The sequence below is a fragment of the Carassius gibelio genome, chromosome A22 (assembly GCF_023724105.1).
Source record: "Carassius gibelio isolate Cgi1373 ecotype wild population from Czech Republic chromosome A22, carGib1.2-hapl.c, whole genome shotgun sequence".
In the NCBI taxonomy this organism is placed as follows: domain Eukaryota; kingdom Metazoa; phylum Chordata; class Actinopteri; order Cypriniformes; family Cyprinidae; genus Carassius; species Carassius gibelio.
The window spans coordinates 16460490-16479324 of record NC_068392.1 but is presented as its reverse complement, the minus strand read 5'-3'; the positions used below and the strand labels follow the sequence as shown (position 1 = coordinate 16479324).

At 42.4% G+C, this 18835-nt stretch overlaps 1 gene segment (V, D, J or C); it reads left to right on the top strand.

The window, feature by feature from the left end:
- Window positions 1-15021: 15021 nt before the first annotated feature.
- On the top strand, window positions 15022-16651 carry LOC127942644 (Ig kappa chain V-III region PC 3741/TEPC 111-like). The segment is given in 4 exon segments: window positions 15022-15348; window positions 15484-15579; window positions 15737-15798; window positions 16086-16651. Coding segments are annotated over 4 exon segments (573 nt in total).
- Window positions 16652-18835: the final 2184 nt, after the last annotated feature.

The following is an 18835-nucleotide window of genomic DNA, read 5'->3' as shown; positions in this document are numbered from 1 at the left end:
ATTTATTTTACTCTTTCTCTAAATTATATTTATTTTACTCTTTCTCTAAATTGTATTTATTTTACTCTCTCTTAATTGATTTTTTTATATATAATTTGTTTATTATTATGGCATATTTTTCTAAATGTGTTTGTGTAAACTGAGTATTAATGATACAAATTATAACAAATTATATTAAAATCTTGCCTTTATAACAGTGTGAAGCCCCTGTCAATGTTGTACTTAGATTTTACTTAGTCTTTTTATTTCTGCTATTCCTCTGTGCAGGATGAAGGTGCCAGTGGTCACCCCCCTGCAGCAGAGCAGCCTCTTGACCAGACAAACAGAGCAGGAGCAGAGCTGAAACATCCATTTCTCTCAATAGCTGTCCACTCAAGTGGTGGAAAGAGAATGCTAAGCTATACCCACTGCTATCCAGAATAGCAAAAGCATATCTCTCCACACCAGCCACCTCTGTCCCTAGTGTCACGGTGTGACAAATGGCATGTGGAATTAATTCCCGCTGAAGCAGTGTTCCCGGTGGGACGCTTTGAGTGTAACCCCGTCCCCGGGCCTGTGTGTGCGTTTGTTGCTGTGACAACCCCAAATGACGGATTGGCAACAGGTGTGGGGGATTTACTCAGAGTTTGCGTGAGGCCTCATCAACAGTGGAGAGGATAAAAAGCAATAGAGAGAGGCAGTTGGGGTGGTTTTTCTCCCTTGTGAAAAGTCGTTTTATTGGGTGGTAATAGTTATTGGAGGACGGGTGAATGAAGAGGAAAGTGTTGCTTTGATGAGGGATTCGAGGACAACAGAAGGAGAGTGAAATACCCTGTTTGCATTGGAGAGGAGCTAAGTAACTGAGAACTGAGTCTCGTAATTGTACACGTTTGACACTGAATTGGATGTAGTTTAGAGTGTTTGGGTCACGATCATGAATATCACTTAGTGGATTGTATTGATTCATTACCGATCTCTTACCTCTCCCTCCTTTATAAATGGTGATGTGAACTCTGCCTGTGACTCTGAAGAAAAACATCTCAGGACATCCTCAGCGGCATTTTAGATTAGGATTTCCAATTTGCTTTTACTTTAAAATAAAACTTGTTAAATTTATTCTCTGTCTCCGACTCTTCCCCTCTGATACGCTCCTCGAGGTGGTCTTTGTTAGGGGTGGGTGCAGTCTAGCTTGGGCCAACCGACCTGTGACACTAGTGAAAGGGTTTTTTCATCAGCAGGGGACATTGTGAATGTGCAGAGATCTCAGCTTTGCCCAGAAAATGTGGATATGCTGATATTTATAAAAAAAATAAAAAAAAAACATGTAAAAAAAGAAAAACATTCTAAGCTAGGAAAGAGCACTGGCAAAGCCTTAGTTTGTTTATATGAAAACATTTATTTTATTTGTATTATTTGTTATTTGGGATTTGTTTTAATATTTCAATTTAGTTTTGTTATTTGACAACTATATTTCAGTTTCAGAAAGAAATGTACAGAGTGAGAATGAAATAATAAAAGGAAACTTTTTCATTTATCTTTCTTAAATCTAATTTTTTTACAAACAATCATGAGAAAATCGTATCGTGAAACCAGTATTGTGCATCGCATCGACAATTGTTATTTTGTATTGTAGTAAAGAAGGTTTTTATGACAACAAATATTGTCATTACAAAAAATGTATTTAATTCATATTGTTTCTCAGTAGGTCAAGGTCATTTTCGTCAATATGATTTCCATATATATATATATATATATATATATTTTTGGATTTACATTTCAAAAACTTAGCCTACTTCAGGCATTTTAAGCAGCTTGTATAAACCCTGGTAATATTTATTATTATTATAATCTAACAAACAAGTTCATTATGAAAAAAAAGTGTAGACACCAGTTAAACTGCACAATAAAGCAATTGCAAACAACGGTACAAAAGAGCATTTTTTAGGTTTTTAGCTGTATAGATGCAGAAATGGACAAATCAACTGTAAAATAACTGTCACAGTGTCTGCTCAGTGTTTCCCTTGGTGTCCACTAGTGGTCTCACTTCCCCATAGTCACCCCACTGTAGGCACTACATTTCCCACGAGTCCCATTCAATTCTCAATATTAACTAGCATGCATTTTGCTAACATATTGGCTGTTTATACTCGTAAAGCACATATTAATGACTTATTCTGCAGGACAATATTTTAGATTTCTTTATCTCTAACCCATATCTTATGGGTTAACAAATGCCTTACTAACTATTAACAAGCTTAAATTAGGAGTTTACTGAAGCAAAGGTCATAATTAATAGTTAATTAGAGAGAATCGTGTGACGATCGTGCACCAGAGAGACACAGGGAGAGGGAGAGATCCAATTGCAGGTAAGGTTTATTAATCAATAAAGGGTATCCAAATAAACATTCCAGGAAAACAAACAAAACAAAAGAGGGTACAGGAAGGAAAGGAACGGGAACTCGGAGGACGAGAAGGCAAGGGTAAATCTCGGGAGACAAGAACACTGGTAACACGAAGGGTAAGGACTCCATACAAGCAACAGGGAAAGACAAGGGTAATTATAAGGAGGCTAATGAAAATAGATTTCCTGCACATGGTGCAATTAACTGGAGTGCAATTACTGTGAAGACAGGACCAGACTAGAGGAATTCTAGTGCCTATGGTGAAGTGCCTAAGCTGCCAGATGCTCCACCTGAAAACAAATGAAAACCAAACAGACAAAGAGGTGGAGCAGCGGAGGACTAGGGGGAGGGGCGGCGGGCCAGATAACATGGTAAAACAGAGACAAGAGGACCAGGTAAAATGAGGAAACAGAGACAAGACAACCAGGTAAAATGGGGAAACAGAGACGAGAAGTGTAACACAAAACAAGACTAGAGGAATTCTAGTGCCTATGGTGAAGTGCCTAAGCTGCCAGATGCTCCACCAGAAAAACAAAAGAAAACCAAACAGACAAAGAGGTGGAGCAGCGGAGGACTAGGGGGAGGGGCGGCGGGCCAGATAACATAGTAAAACAGAGACAAGAGGACCAGGTAAAATGGGGAAACAGAGACAAGACAACCAGGTAAAATGGGGAAACAGAGACAAGAGAAGTGTAACACAAAACAAGGAGTCCAGGAGGGTGGTGGACCGGCTGAGGATCAGGGAGAGGGATGGAGGGCCAGGTCCTAGAGGGAAACGGAACGACAGACACAGACTAGAAACCCAGGAGGGAGGTGGGCCGGTGGAGGATCAGGGGAAGGGACGGAGGGCCAGGTCCATAGGAGGAAACAAACAGAAAAAACATATACCTAAGTCCATGAAGGATATCACGTGACGCCCCCCAGGGCGGAGCAGAAGACCACCACCTCGGTGTGGTCAGGACGGATGTCCCCCAGGGCGGAAAAGAAGGCCACCATGTCCTTGTGGTCGAGGTCGGAGTCCCCCGGGGTGGAGCAGAAGACCACCACAACCATGTGGTCAGGACGGAAGTCCCCCAGGGCGGAGCAGAAGACCACCACCTCTGTATGGTCGGGACGGATGTCCCCCAGGGCGGAAAAGAAGGCCACCATGTCCTTGTGGTCGAGGTCGGAGTCCCCCGGGGTGGAGCAGAAGACCACCACAACCATGTGGTCAAGGTGGAAGCCCCCCAGGGCAGAGCAGAAGACCACCACAACCGTGTGGTCAGGGCGGAAGCCCCCCAGGGCAGAACAGAAGACCACCACATTCTTGTGGTCGAGGTCGGAGTCCCCCAGGGTAGAGCAGAAGACCACCACCTCCGTGTGGTTGGGACAGATGCCCCCTAGGGCGGAACAGAAGACCACCACATCCTTCTGGTCGAGGCCGGATTCCCCCAGAACGAAGCAGAAAACCACCACAACCATGTGGTCAGGGCGGAAGCCCCCCAGGGCGGAGCAGAGGACCACCACAACCATGTGGTCAGGGCGGAAGCCCACCAGGGCGGAGCAGAAGACCACCACAACCGTGTGGTCGGAACCGGTGCCCCCCAGGGCGGATCAGAAGACCACCACGTCCGTGTGGTCGAGATCGGTGTCCCCCAGGGCGGAGCAGAAGAGCACCACATCCTTGTGGTCAGGGTGGAAGCCCACCAGGGCGGAGCAGAGGACCACCACAACCGTGTGGTCAGGGCGGAAGCCCCCCAGGGCGGAGCAGAAGACCACCACATCCTTGTGGTCGAGGCAGAAAGCCCCCAGGGTGGAGCAGAAGACCACCACATCTGTGCGGTCGGACCAACGGGAGGACGAAACTCTGGTAATCCCATGGTGTTTATACTGGATTCCAGAATATCGGTGCTGACTTGACTTTGCTCATGAAGATTATTGGTGACTTGACTCTGTCCTTGAAGATCACCAGTGACTTGACTTGACTTTGGAAGGTCAACGGTGACTAGCCCTGATTCTGGAAGGCCAAAGGTGACTAACCCTGACTCTGGAAGGTCAAAGGTAACTAACCCTGACTCTGGAAGGTCAACGGTGACTAACCTTGACTCTGGAGGGTCCACGAGCACCTGACTCGACTCTGGAGGGTCCATGAGCACCTGACTCGACTCTGGAGGGTCAACCAGAACCTGACTCAATTCTGAAAATTCAACGGTCACCTGACTCGACTCTGGAAGGTCAACAGGAACTAGCCCTGACTCTGGAAGGTCGACGGTGACTAACCCTGACTCTGGAGGGTCCATGAGCACCTGACTCGACTCTGGAGGGTCAACAGGAAACTGACTCAACTCTTGAAAGTCAACAGAAATCTGACTTGATTCTGGGGAATCAACTGGAACGTGACTCGACTCTGGAGGGTCAACTGGAACCTGACTCAACTCTGGAAAGTCAACGGGCACCTGACTCGACTCTGGAAGGTCAACAGGAATCTGACTTGATTCTGGAGGATCAACTGGAACGTGACTCGACTTTGGATGGTCAACAGGAGCCTGACTCGACTCTGCAAAATCAACTGGAATTTGACTCGACTCAGGAAGGTCAACAGGAACTAGCCCTGCCTCTGGAAGGTCAACGGTAACTAACCCTGACTCTGGAAGGTCGATGGTGACTAACCCTGATGCTGTAGGGTCCACAAACACCTGACTCGACTCTGGAGGGTCAACTGGAACCTGACTCAACTCTGGAGGGTCAACGGGAATATTTCAATCAGGACCACTTCCATCAAGTATATTTAATGACAATTATGATTGCATACAGTTAGTGTTGGCGGTATGGTTATGTTCTGGGCAACACTCCACGTGCCTGTCCCTGCAGCCATGCTTGGACAGAGCGGGGAAAGCAGCAAGAAACAACAAACCCCCCTGGGGTACAGAACAGAACCATAAGCATACATAATTACAATTCTCAATTACATGAGTTGTAAACAAAATGTCACGGAGACTGCTTCCAATGAAGACACTGTAAAGAAAGAAAAAATTAGATCAGATTACAGGTTCAGTTGGTGGAGTTGGGGTTGGAGGAGGGAGTTAATTGCAAGCAGCAATGCGATGGAGAGACACTGAATAATGGGAATTTAAATAGACTGCAGGAGATAGGTGTCAAGACTGGATTGGTACATGTGAGGAACAGCTGACTGTCAGCTGATGCAAGCGTGACTCACGTGACCTGACTGAACTAACGCAATGCTCTATTTCAATCAGGACCACTTCCGTCAAGTATATTTAATGACAATTATAATTGCATACAGTCAGTGTTGGCGGTATGGTTAAGGATTACATGCTGAAAAAGCACATTAAGGGGGAAGTATACACCCCTAGCAGCAGCAGCCTAATACGATGGAAGTTAAGTATTACATGCTGAAAAAGCACATTAAGGGGGAAGCATTCACCCCTAGCAGCAGCCTAATACGATGGCAGTTGTATATCATTCAATTTAAGTCTAACATGCTGAAAAATCACATTAAGGTGGGGGGTGGGAGCGTCACCCAAAGTTAAGCAATTGAGGATGTGCAACAATTATGTTCTTAGAATGCTTAAGCAGCTGTGATTGTAAAGGGGAAGCCCCTAGCAGCAGCAGTCTGATATGATGGCAGTATTATCCAATTGTATGCATCTACCATGCTGCAAAATTCACAAAGGGGGAAGCGTCACCCCAAGTTAAGCAACTGAGTATGTGCAACAAGCATGTTTCTTGAAAATCCTTAAATCTCATGCCAATCCAGAGTACCCACAGAGCAGTACGAATCCCCATCTCCAAAAGTCCCCAGCCTGGTCATATCTGCAAAACAAAAATACAGCTTCCGATTCTCTCTGGAAAACCAAGCTCCTGTAGGCATGTTGTGGGCGGAGCTATAATACTGATTTGTGTTGTTCCCATAACATATATTCACTTATGTACTGATTTCCAACAAAAGACAGAATCTGATGCAGTTGTACTTACCTGATTGGGGTCTTCTACCATTTTTAATAGCGATTTGCAAAACCTGCGTCAACCTGGTCTTGTTTATGAAACATTCATCACTGAAATGATGAGAACACCACTTGCTACACTCCATTGCTGCCCCAGAAAAGCAACTGCATCCACGGTCCATGTAACGCTAGGTTTCTTGAGAAGCTGAACGTGGTAATCTTTGCCCTCACATCCAAAACGCACTTATTTGGAGACATTCTCAAACAAATCCTATGCAGCGCTACCAACAATTTCCTGATGATGCGTGTTTACGGGCGATGCCTCGCTCTCCTCTGGGTGTGCTTCCCAAGAGAAATGCTCATAAGGTGTTCCATCATCGTCTACATCATAGACCCATCATCGAAAACTACCGAAACTTGTACCACCCAGAAATAAGATTTCTCCACTCATCCGAATTGACCATGTTTAGCATGAAAATCAATTTCTTTAACACTGAACAACTCTGAGTCCATGAAACAGCATTGTAGCCCCCCCTTTAAGCAAACGTGTGATACATACGACCCCTTGCTGCAGCATGAGGAACACGTAATATGCATTAACGCTGTAGATTGCATAATGAAGGGTGGTCCAGCAGGGGAAGCATGCACCCTTCGGAAACTTTAGAATGACATCCAGTATGAATGAAAATGCTCCATAGAAACACCTCCATCAGAATAAAAATGCCTAAACTGAAATGGTAATCTGTTGAGAGGTAGGATAACCTTCTAGACCAACTAAATGAAATCCTGCCATGTAAACATGTTAAACTGATTACTTGTACCCAAGTAATCGCATCAATAGTCGGTCATCAGAATGGGAAGTCGTCAACGCTGTGCATTCAGTGATTAGTAGAAACTGACATTATAGTGGAGACTGGGAAATCATGGACAAAGATAATAAAACTCCAGTTATACAATAAAACACATTAGAATGGAATCTGGAATCTCATGACTAGAGCAGAAAGCTGATGTAATAGGTGAAGCACAATTAACTGCTTTTCAGCTTAAAAACAACACTATGGCTGCATTTGAAAACTTAGGCAGAGGACTTGCTGGCTGCTGTCTAATAGGTCAATGACTTGCAGCAGGGTTTTTTTTTTTTTTTTTTTTTTTTTTTCAAAGGCACCTCATGCAACGGATTTCGGACAGGCTTCTGAGGCAGAGTAATGTTTTAATGATCTACATCAAAATATAGAGGCTTTGGTTATAACTAAGTGGATATTTCATTACTGCAATATAAATTTCTCACTTGAAATTACATAAGTGGAAAACGTTGTTCAGAAACATACATTTACACACAAACTGACCACCCACCGCAACTTTCAGACGCAATCTTGGTTTTTTGGCTAACTGTCACAAAATGGAACGCATGGGATTGTGGAATATCAAAGGCAGCGAAGGATACATCTATGCTGCCTTCAAAACCAGCCAGATGAAGTCATCTCAGGAGACAGGAAATGAAGCTGATATTGATTTCAGACCTGCCTTGAAGCCTTCCTACCTTGGAATGCGACCTCCGAAGGCAGCATTTTTTAGTTTTCGTATGCAGCTTATGATAGTGAATAGCTCAATGAAAACACTTGACCAAAATTTGCCTGTTATTGTATATATTATTACAGATCGATAAACCCATTTATAAATGTTGTAAGATAGCTCATTGCAAGCACTTTGCATTCATAAGCTGCCCCCTCGTACTTCATGTTTTAACAAAACTTGGAGAAAAATGTATTTTACCATTAAAATTTACCTTTTTTTAAATATCATAATACAATTCATTTCAGAGCTGCATTAAAGAAGGTCTTAGGCAGTTATTTCCCCTTGCTGAATTGACATGCCTTGGTGTTTCCCAGGTTTCCCTCTTCATGCCATTAACATTATTCTGGATGTTTTCAGCCAGCAACATTACAGAACCTTTAAGTTCTCATGCGTCACACGACAGTATCAATAATTCTGTGTAACATCCGAATGGCTGAAGTGATTTATCACTTTACATTGTTGCGCAAATGCAGCGCTGCGCAGAAGACTCTGCTCTTTGCATTCAGCTGGCGGATGCAGTGCGTAGCCTCACACTTTTTTGCAGTTTGGTGTAATTTAAAAACGGGGCCTAAAGTGGGGGAGAACTCCCTCGCTTCGGCGATCAGCTCTCACTCAACCGGACCAGAAATGTCCAAGGTGCACCCGAGGGCATTTGAGCGAAGTTCTCATGTTGCAGCAGACAAGCGCACTCAGTATATGATGGGCGGGGAAATGTGAGATGACAGAACTGATAATGCACCAATTACAACAAAGAACCAATAGTTTCTCAACTGTATGGTACACCTTTAAAGGGAACGATTCCTGATAGTAAATAACAGATTTTGCAAAGCAACAAAACAAGTGGGTATACACTTAATGGCCCCGACCACACCAGTGGTACGACAGAAGACGGCATTGGTCATGTGAACTGAACACGGTCACTTACACACTGAGCACACGAATGAACACTATGGTTTCAATAGTAGTCTGCTAATTCCAAGCAAGTACGAGCAGCTATTAAAAATATGAATGCAACCCCGGTGTTTTTTTGTTTGTTTGTTTTTTCTCTCTGATAATTTGCATGTCATTGTAGCCACTTATGTCCCAAAATCGAAGCACGAGCACATGTAACCACCACATCGATTAGATACGTCTCATGTGGTCCACCGAATCTTTAAATCTGGATGAAGAAATAAAATACATGTAAACATGGCTATTTTTGTCACGTTCTTATAACCCTATGTATAGAAGCCATAGAGCGATAAATGCCTGCTTTTGAAGCTGCGTGCATCTGAAACACAGTTAATGGGACCTCAACCTTAGAAATAAACACCAGTGACATACAGCGAAATACAGCGAACCCCTGTTGAAACGCTTACACGAGAATGCTGGTCTCGTTTAAGCCTGTTCTCATGGCCTTATCGGCGTGTCCTTAAAGCGATTGCATGCTCTAGCTGCGTATTGCTCCAGTTGTATGAACACAGATGTATAAATGCTGCTGCAAATATGCTTAATATTCATTCCTGCAACCGATGCAAAACCATGTTACCCACCAGGCAACATACACAGCGATATGGGTTAAAAAGCATTCACTTATCTTAGACGCGGATTTCAGACGTTCTGAAACAAACTGCAAAAGTTCGATTTGCAAGAACCGATGCAACAGTTTGATTTGCAAGCAGCGATGCGATCAGTTAATTGCAAGCAGCAATGCGATGGAGAGACACTGAATAATGGGAATTTAAATAGACAGCAGGAGATAGGTGTCAAGACTGGATTGGTACACGTAAGGAACAGCTGACTGTCAGCTGATGCAAGCGTGACTCACGTGACCTGACTGAACTAACGCAATGCTCGATGACTTGTCTCTGGAAGGTCAACCGGAACCTGACTCAACTCTGGAGGGTCAACGGGAACCTGACTCAACTCAGGAAAGCCAACTGTAGCTGCCATCCTCTGCAGTGGCTCCGGGCTGGCTGAAATCTTGTGCAGTGTCGCTGGGTTGGTGGCCATCTTGTACTGTGGTGCTGGCTCAGCAGACGTGACAGAGTGGAGACGTGAACAGTTTTGGGAATCTCTAGGATCTTTGACAGCATGGAGAAATAATCCAAAAACATCTCAGTGGCCATCTTGGGCGTTGACGCTGAGCTGGCGGCCATTTTGCACTGTGGCGGTGGACTGGTGACCACTTTGTGCTGTGGCGCTGTGCTGGCCACCATCTTGCCTCGTGGCGCTGGGTTGGCGACCATCTTGTGCTGTGGCGCTGGGCTGGCGGCCATCTTGTGCTGTGGTGTGGGGCTGGCTTCCATCTTGCCTCGTGGTGCTGGGTTGGCGGCCATGCTGCGCAGCGGCGCTGGGTTGGCGGCCATCTTGTGCAGCGGCACTGGACTGGCGGCCATCTTGTGCAGGGGCGCAATTCTAGTGCCTATGGTGAAGTGCCTAAGGGGAAGTGAGCCCACTAGTGGACACCCAGGAAAACAGAGACTAGACAGCATGACAAATCGGACCTTAAAATACAGTGTGATCATTAAAGGTATGGAATTAGATATTAATACTTAAAAGATAAAAAAAACAAGAGCTCTTATATATTGATTATTGTTTGATTTTAAATAAAAAATGCAATGATATGAACGTTTTAGATTTCAATATTTTGTTACAACAGATGACATATCAAATGTTTAAACTGTGAAAATGTATAATATTAAGAGAAAATAAGTTGATTTTTAATTTCATGGCATCAACAAATTTAAAAAAAGTTGGGGGGACAAGGCTATGTTTACCACTATGTGGCATCCCCTCTTCTTTTTATAACATTATGCAAATGACTGGGGACTGAGGAGACAAGTTGCTCAAGTTCAGGAATAGGAATGTGTGATGAGTGGGGCGTGGGGCCGGGTTCCGCCTTCTTTCCTCCTGGGTTTCAGCACCAGTGTAACAGCTTACAAAACGTTCCATTCACGGGAAGACGGAGCCGGGAACCAGTGGACATTCAAATACAACTTTAATAATAAAATAAACACAAAACAGCGCGACAGCCCCTCGTTGACGACTGCCACACACAAACAAAAGCAAAACTCAAACTAAAGCCCAGGCCTGGGACTCGAGACTGGTGAGTGTCGCAGGTGTCACTCATTTTCAATCACTCCACTGGCCTCGCTCTGTTCCCACGGCTCTCGGCCCCGCCCCACTCATCACAGAATGTTGTCCCATTCTTGTCTAATACAGACTTAGAGTTTCTCAACTGTCTTAGGTCTTCTTTGTCACATCTTCCTCTTTATGATGCACCAAATGTTTTCTATGGTTGAAAGATCTGGACTGCAGGCTGGCCATTTCAGTACCTTGATCCTTCTTTTACACAGCCATGACGTTGTAATTGATGATGAAAGAGATGACATTAGGATGGGAGCATATGTTGTTCTAGAACTAGGATATACATTTCAGCATTGATAGTGCCTCACAATTTGTACAGTGTCCCAACTTCTTTGGAATTGGATTTTATTTCTGTACTGAAAACTGTTGAGTTTGAGTGAGAAGATTCCAGTCCTACATTTCTCAGGGAAGGTTCCAGCTCTGTTCTTATATGCCAAATCCTGTTTTTCCACAGAGACTTTACCATTAATAATGTCATATATATTGAGTATGCTGTGTTGTTTCCAATGCACTGAAATTACTTCAACTTTAAGCTGAGGTTCTTTAGAAGAACACGGTAAATCGACCTGAGTCAACAAGTGGCTGACTTGAGGGAATGTGCTCTGGAGTTCAGAAATGCTGCAGAGGGGCTGGACTACAAAGATGCAGCTCTGAAACACATGTTTACCTATGCCCTTGATGAGCCCATCAGCACCTGTGGGAGGTTTAGCATGGACTACCTATCCTTTTGGGCATTTGTGGACTTTCTAGCCCACAACAGGAGACAGCCAGAAGTTACAGTTCAAGTTTTGCGGCACAAGCACAAGCAGCTGATGTTGTGTTTTTGTTAGTGCCATGTGCTCTCCTGTCTTATATTTGACCCTGCAAGTCTTGTTCACTTGTTATTGTTTCAGTTAATCCACCTGTGTCTTCCTCATTACCCTCCTCGTTTGTCTCCCTATTTATTCTCCTTGTTTCTGCAGTCCTGTGCTGGTTGGTTGTTATATGTTAATAGTTCCTGTTGTTTATGTTAGATGTTCCTGTTGCCTTGCTGTGCCATGCCATGCTGTGCCCTGTCCTAGCCTGCCTGTCTGTTTTCCTCCCTCTGTGTAGTTTTTGTTGTTTATTCTGTTTATTTTAATGCTTTTTATAACAAGGTTCGGGAGGAGCAGTCGCAGTTCATTAACCTGATTAACACAAGTGGAGACCAATCAGTAATCAACTCATGACAAGGTATAAATAACAGCAGAACCTACCTCTGTTCATTAACAGTTTTCAGCATCCATCCTCCACCCCATTTCTCCTCACTTACAGATCCATCTACTCTTACCACAACCGGGGGGAGTACTCTGGGTTCGGGCCGTTTGAATTAAATTATAATTTTAAATGTTATAAGTTAGCCTATTATTTATATTTAGCCAGTAGACTATCAAAGTCAAAGTCTGCTTTAGACTGGATGTGTTACTGCTTACCCGTACTGCCTGAGGTCTCCTAGTCAGAAAGTTCAACAGCCAGTAGCACAGCAATGTGTTGGCCCAAGCTGGAACAATTTGTGAATTAGCTGCTGAGGGATGGTTGTGATGAATGCTGAACTGAAGTCTATGAACAGCATTCTAACATTTGAGTCTTTTTTTGTCCAGATGTGTGAGGGCTTAGTGGAGGGCAGGGGTGATGATTTGGGTGCCGTCATGCAACTAACTTTGGAGGATTTCTCTAGAGGAGCAGCTCTGATCAACATCATGGAACAACCCTATATCATGCCCTGGGAATCCAATGCTCCTTCTAAGATGTGTGTGTATGCAGGAGAAATATGCAGATCACAGGACAGATGCAAAAGTGAGAATGAAAAGCTATTCAGTTGAGCTAGTAAATGCAAAATAATTGCAATGCTCTTACAAAACGCTATAGAATTGATGTTGCTATAGAACTGGTGAATGCAGTTTGCATGTTTCATAGAAAGCGAAAAAGATGTTCGCCAAACGAGTTGCTGTGGAAATCTAATACTGGTTGTGGACAAAATAGCTCAACAGTGCAAGCAATAGGCTATAAAATGCAATGACATGAGAAAAAAAGGTCATCATGCCTTAAAGAAGAGTGGCTTGATTAAGTGGTGGAAATAGCGGATGATGGGCATGGAATCCAGGTGTCCCACCCCTGGAATCTTTATGTGTGTTTTTGCCCCTGTTATCCAGTTTCTGTCTCCCATGTATGGTTTGATTAGTTCCCAGGTGTGTCTAGTTTTCCATCCACATGTGTTCCGTGTCCCTGTTAATTTAGTTATTCCATGCACCTGTGTTTCCCCAATTATCCTGTCTTTATAAGCCTTGTCCTTTCAGTTCAGTTTTTTGTCGGGTCTACCAGTTACATACGTGTGTCTTCCTCTAGTGTTCCATGTTGGATATACCCTGTGATGAATTAATAAAGGGTTTCTTCCGGGCAGTGTATCGTGACAGAAGATCCAACCAAAAAAAAGTTTAAATTGCGTGTCTCCCCTCTGTTTATTTTCCGGTTTTCTGCAGTCCTTTTTTTCCGTAGTGTTGTGTCCATGGATACCCTCTTTCGCCCCGAATTCCTCCTTCTCCTGCTGGAGCAGAAAGGACATTCTCTCAAGGACCATACGAAGCAGTTCCTGTTGCTAGCCCATCTCACCACCTAACCGGACGACACGCACTGTACATTCCACAATGCCAGCTTCAACACGCCGTGCAGAGCGCCATCGTCCAAAGATGGTCCCAGGAGGAATTTGCAGCATTTGTGGAGTGGACTCTGGTGAGTCACCTCTCACCTCTCACAAATTGCCCCATGGAGGATCTCGCCAGGTCCACTCCAGACCCAGAGCCCAGCCCACCATCTCCCTGATGCACGTAGTGCATGCACGAGCCCACTGCTGATGGAGAGCCAGAGCCCACCGTGACCGACGAGCCATCGTCACATAGAGCGACAGCTGAGGATTGCTGCAGACACAGACAGGGTAACTGCGGAGAGGAGCTCCATCCCCTGCAGGCAGAATTTATGGACTGGGCATCTGAACTGGAGGATGAACTGCCCCCTCTCCTCTCTCTGACATCTCCGCTGGTCCCGTCCAGCCCTCCTTTGTCCTTGGTTTCCTCGTCGAGCCCTGAGGGGGCTTCCAATTCTGCAGTGCCTGTTCCCCAGTTATGCCCAGGATGGGCTCCTGTTCTCCAGTAAGGCCCAAGAAAGGGCTCCTGATCCCCAGTTAAGCCCAGGAAGGGCTCCAGCCCCAGAGCTCGCTCCAGTGTCGGGTCCAGCTCCAGTGCCCACTCTTAGAATGTGTCCTCAAGTGCCCGCTCCTAGAATGTGTCCTCCTGTGGCTGCTCCTACGAAATAACCACCCTCCCAACCACTCATGCCTCCTCCACCGCTGTCATCTGGCAGACCCTCTGCTCGCCCTCAGCCCACCATCATTGTGGTCCGAGCTCCGCAGGACTGCCATGCTCCAGTGTTGCCATGCTCTGAGTCTGGCTCTGCCTGGATCCCTCATCCTTCCGGCTCTGCCTTGGTCAGGTGTCGACCATCCTACACCTCGGGACTCCACTCCTCTGGATTCAGTTTACATGTCCATAAAATACTAATGTGCCTAAGACTTTTGCACAGTAGTGTACTTTTACAAACAACACCATTGCTACTGTTGTTACAAAATGCATAGGATTGTTGCTATTTAAGTTCTGTCAAATTTTCGTTTTTGTATTTAACATTTATAAACTGCATTTTTAGTGCATTCAAGGTTACAGGCCTGAAGATGGCTGAAGTGCTATCAGAGAAGCCCAGCTCTGACTTCCTCTTCTCTGTGTGCTTGAGGTTTCACAGTGTTTCCGCTCACAGTAAAAGATGTTTGAATGATCACAGTATAGAAGAGATTCATCTGGATCACACGATGAAGATCATCCAGCTTCAGATCTGTGAGTTTTTCACATATTATATTGAATCAGTACATGGGGTTTATTTTTGTTAAATGTGTTAATAAATGTGTTTTCTTTCACTCCTAGATCTGTTCATGTGGTCTCGAGTCACAGAGAGTCTAACAAACACAGCAGTAATTTTAGGAGCTGATGTGATTATAAGCTGTGATCTTGATATAGAGGAGATTTACTGGTTCAGACAGAAATCACCGGATCCTCCAGAGTTGATCTTACGCACTTTCAGTAGCAGAACTGAAGAAGCCATATATGAAAACAGCATCTTTGAAGACAAATACTCAGTGAAAACTAACAGTAGTCTGTTCATCAGAAATATCAGCGCTGATGAATTAGGAGTTTATTATTGTGTGAAAACTAGTGAACCACAAAAATTCAGCAACGGCACCAAAATCTACATCAGAGGTGAGTTACTTTCTCATTTCAGATGGATTTTCAATTATAAACATACTATACACATTTATGAATAACTAATACTTTTGAAGTGTCTTTGTTCTGTGAAACTGAATAAAGACTGATAAAACCAAACATATTGTACAGACCCAAATAATGCTTCAGAACAGGAAACACCATGGAGAAACCTGACCATCATCACATCTGTTCTGCTGAATGTGCTTCTGATCTTTGCATTAATAGGTTTGTACTGCTTTTACTGCGAGTATGTTCAGGTCTCACTGAACTAAATACAAGAAGACAAGACTCTAGATCTACACAAACAACCATTACACATGCTCTTTGTTTGTTTAGACCATTATACTGTGTGAATTCAGTGATGGTTCATTCATTGTTTCAGGTTTGGTGAAGAGCAACACTGATGCAACTGGAAGATGTAAAAATGACTCAAATAATCTACAGGTAAGGTGCTTATTTAATAATTATTATCTTGTTTTTTTGTTTTTTTTTCATCCAATGTCCTGATTATTGCAGTAAATCCATTTATTATCTGAATGGCCTGAAATGTTTAATATATTGTGCTGTTACATGACTTGATGAAATACTCGATTTTGATAAAAAAAAAAAAATATAAATATAAAAAAAAGGTGCTTTAAAAACTGAAATACGTGTCAAATAAATTCTCTTCATCTACGATGGTGACAGAATGAATGTACATTTTGTCTTATTATAATATCATCTTCTTTCAGTGTGGTGAAATTGATTTTTCCATGTGTGCCGGCAACACCAGGTCTGGTCCAGAGCAGAGCAAGATTGTCTACCACCAATATATAATGTAGAATACATTACTGCGCCATAATAAGCTAACATGTATTCATTTTAATATACCTTTTAAAAGTTAGACATACCTTATTTTGCAAAGTGGTAATTATTATAAAAATTACCATTAATATAATGGTTTTTTTCTGGTTATTTTGAATAGAGATCTTGTTTATATATAATGGTAACAATCATCATGTTTCTTTGTTGTACATGTGCTGATATGTTCACACTAGTTCTTAGAGTTCCAAACCACAGGGCAAATGAGGTTTCTTAAGGCTAAAAACACTTTTTGCCGTTGCAACTTTCAAGAAACGTCATGCAACAAATTACACTTGATCATAAATCAGCTGGCAGTCCTGAATATACATTTCACTTCTTCATGCACGATGTATTGTCATGAAATCAAAGAATTTTCTACTAGTTCTACATTTTTATATGTTATTATTTTTCATGCAGCTGGAAATCAAGGAAACCAACCTCAATAAATGTACTAGAGAGATTTTTTTTTTTTGCCATGCATACTAAATGTTTTGTATGTTATTTGTAATTTTTTTTTTTTTTTACGTCTATATTTTGCACAGCTCTTGTTCGTGGTTTACATGCAACATATTTCAGACACATGAAATTTTCCACTGGTTTGGACAGTGACAGACAACACAACTGAACACACTTGCACTCACCTGGTGGTTTAAACTTTTACCAAGTGAACATGAACACGAAACACGATGAGCAAATGTTCACTTGAACCTATTTCACTACAGAGATTCTCAGTTCCTATTCTATGCATCTTATTCATTTCCATAAAACTGTCAAACCAAAACAAACATTTCAGTAGGAAATAGAATAACAGAAAAAAAACAGTGTAGATAAATGTATCTTTTACAGGTATGAATTTAGAGATTAATACTTATTAATTAAAATATTACCAATTGAAAAAAGAAAACTCTACATGTGTGGTCAGCACAAACCTAACTTTACTTCCTCTTGACTGTGGTTAAGTTTGTTTGTTAGTTTGAAGTCTTTGAACGTCCAAAAAAATCATACAGCTTCAGCTCTGTGAGCTAATGTGCATTATAAATTTATAAATTGATTTAATGTTTCTCATTCCATATTATTTTAACTCCTTAACACATATATGAACCAAACAGTAACAATCTCTCTCTCTCTCTCTGAGTAAAAGGCAAAAAATGGTGTATGTGCTGATATTTAGGCCATCAGCATTGTATGGGACATGTGAGTTTCTTTTTTATTATACCACAAGTTTTGACATGTATCTTCCTATCTTGCATTCATCACTCAAAGTCCTTAGTTTCCTTCATCATGGTTTATTCTTCTAAGTCAATAAAGAATTACACTTCTCACATATAGCATAACCCTCTTGCTTAGCGATACTACTTAGAGATACTATACTTGTGAGCCAATTTATGCTATATAAGATACAATTATGAAACAGTCAAAAGTTTTGTGTTGTTCCATTCGTCTAAACTTTTTGCATGTGCGTCAATATCTTGCGCATTAAGAAGAAATATAAACCAAATAAATATATATTCAACAGTAAATGACTAATTTAAAAAAATATATATATAATTTACAAAATACAAATTTGAAAATATAAATTCTTAAATATGAAATATGGCTCTTACATACCGGCCCCTAATTGACAGGCAGGCAGACTGGCAATGACTTTTTTAACCAAAACAGACTTTTTTAACAAAGACTTTTTTAACTGAAATAATAGTTATACTTTGCATTACTTTAAAGACAATAAGTGTCTTTTATCTATATTCTGGAACATCCATAGTCTTCATAAGGTATCGAAACTCTCCTTAATATTTGAGGAGTAGTTAACAGTGCATTTCACAGATAAGGCACAACTTGTCAACAGGCTTTTCCAAGGTATTGGTCTTAGTTTTAAACACCACACGTCTTACCAGTCCTTTTTTTATCTGGAAATGTGTTCATGATTCTTCCAAAGACCCATAAATTTCTTGGAGACGAGACGTTTATTATCAGGACAACATCTCCAACTGAAAGTTTTTTCTTTACTTGAGTCCATTTTTGACGCTCCTAGAGCAAAGGTAAATATTCACTCACCCACCACTTCCAGAATAGATCAGCAAGACACTGAATTTGTTTCCACTTGCGACGTGCATACATGACTTCCTTTTTGAAAAGTCCAGGAGGTAAAGCTGGTTGCCTTTTCATTAATAAAAGGTGATTAGGTGTCAAGGGTTCCAGATCTGTGGGATCATCTGTTGAAACGGTAAATGGTATGTCATTTATTATTGCTTCCACTCCGCATATAAATGTATGAATGCTCTCATCAGTAAGTGTTTGTTCTTTCAGCACAGATCTCAGGATTTTTCTAATGGACCTTATCTGTCTTTCCCACACTCCACAGAAATGGGATCCAGAAGGTGGGTAGAACATCCACTGAATGCATTTTTGCAAGAAAGTACTTTCGATTTTGGATTTTTTTCCACTGTTGAATGGCTTTGCGCAGTTCAACCTCAGGACCTATGAAATTAGTACCATTGTCACTTCTCATAATTGACACTTGACCCCCCCCTCCACACAAAGTGACAGATGGCATTTAAACACGAGTCGGTGTCAAGTGTATGTGCAACTTCAATATGCACAGCTCTTATCGTCAGGCAGGTAAACAATACCCCTTATC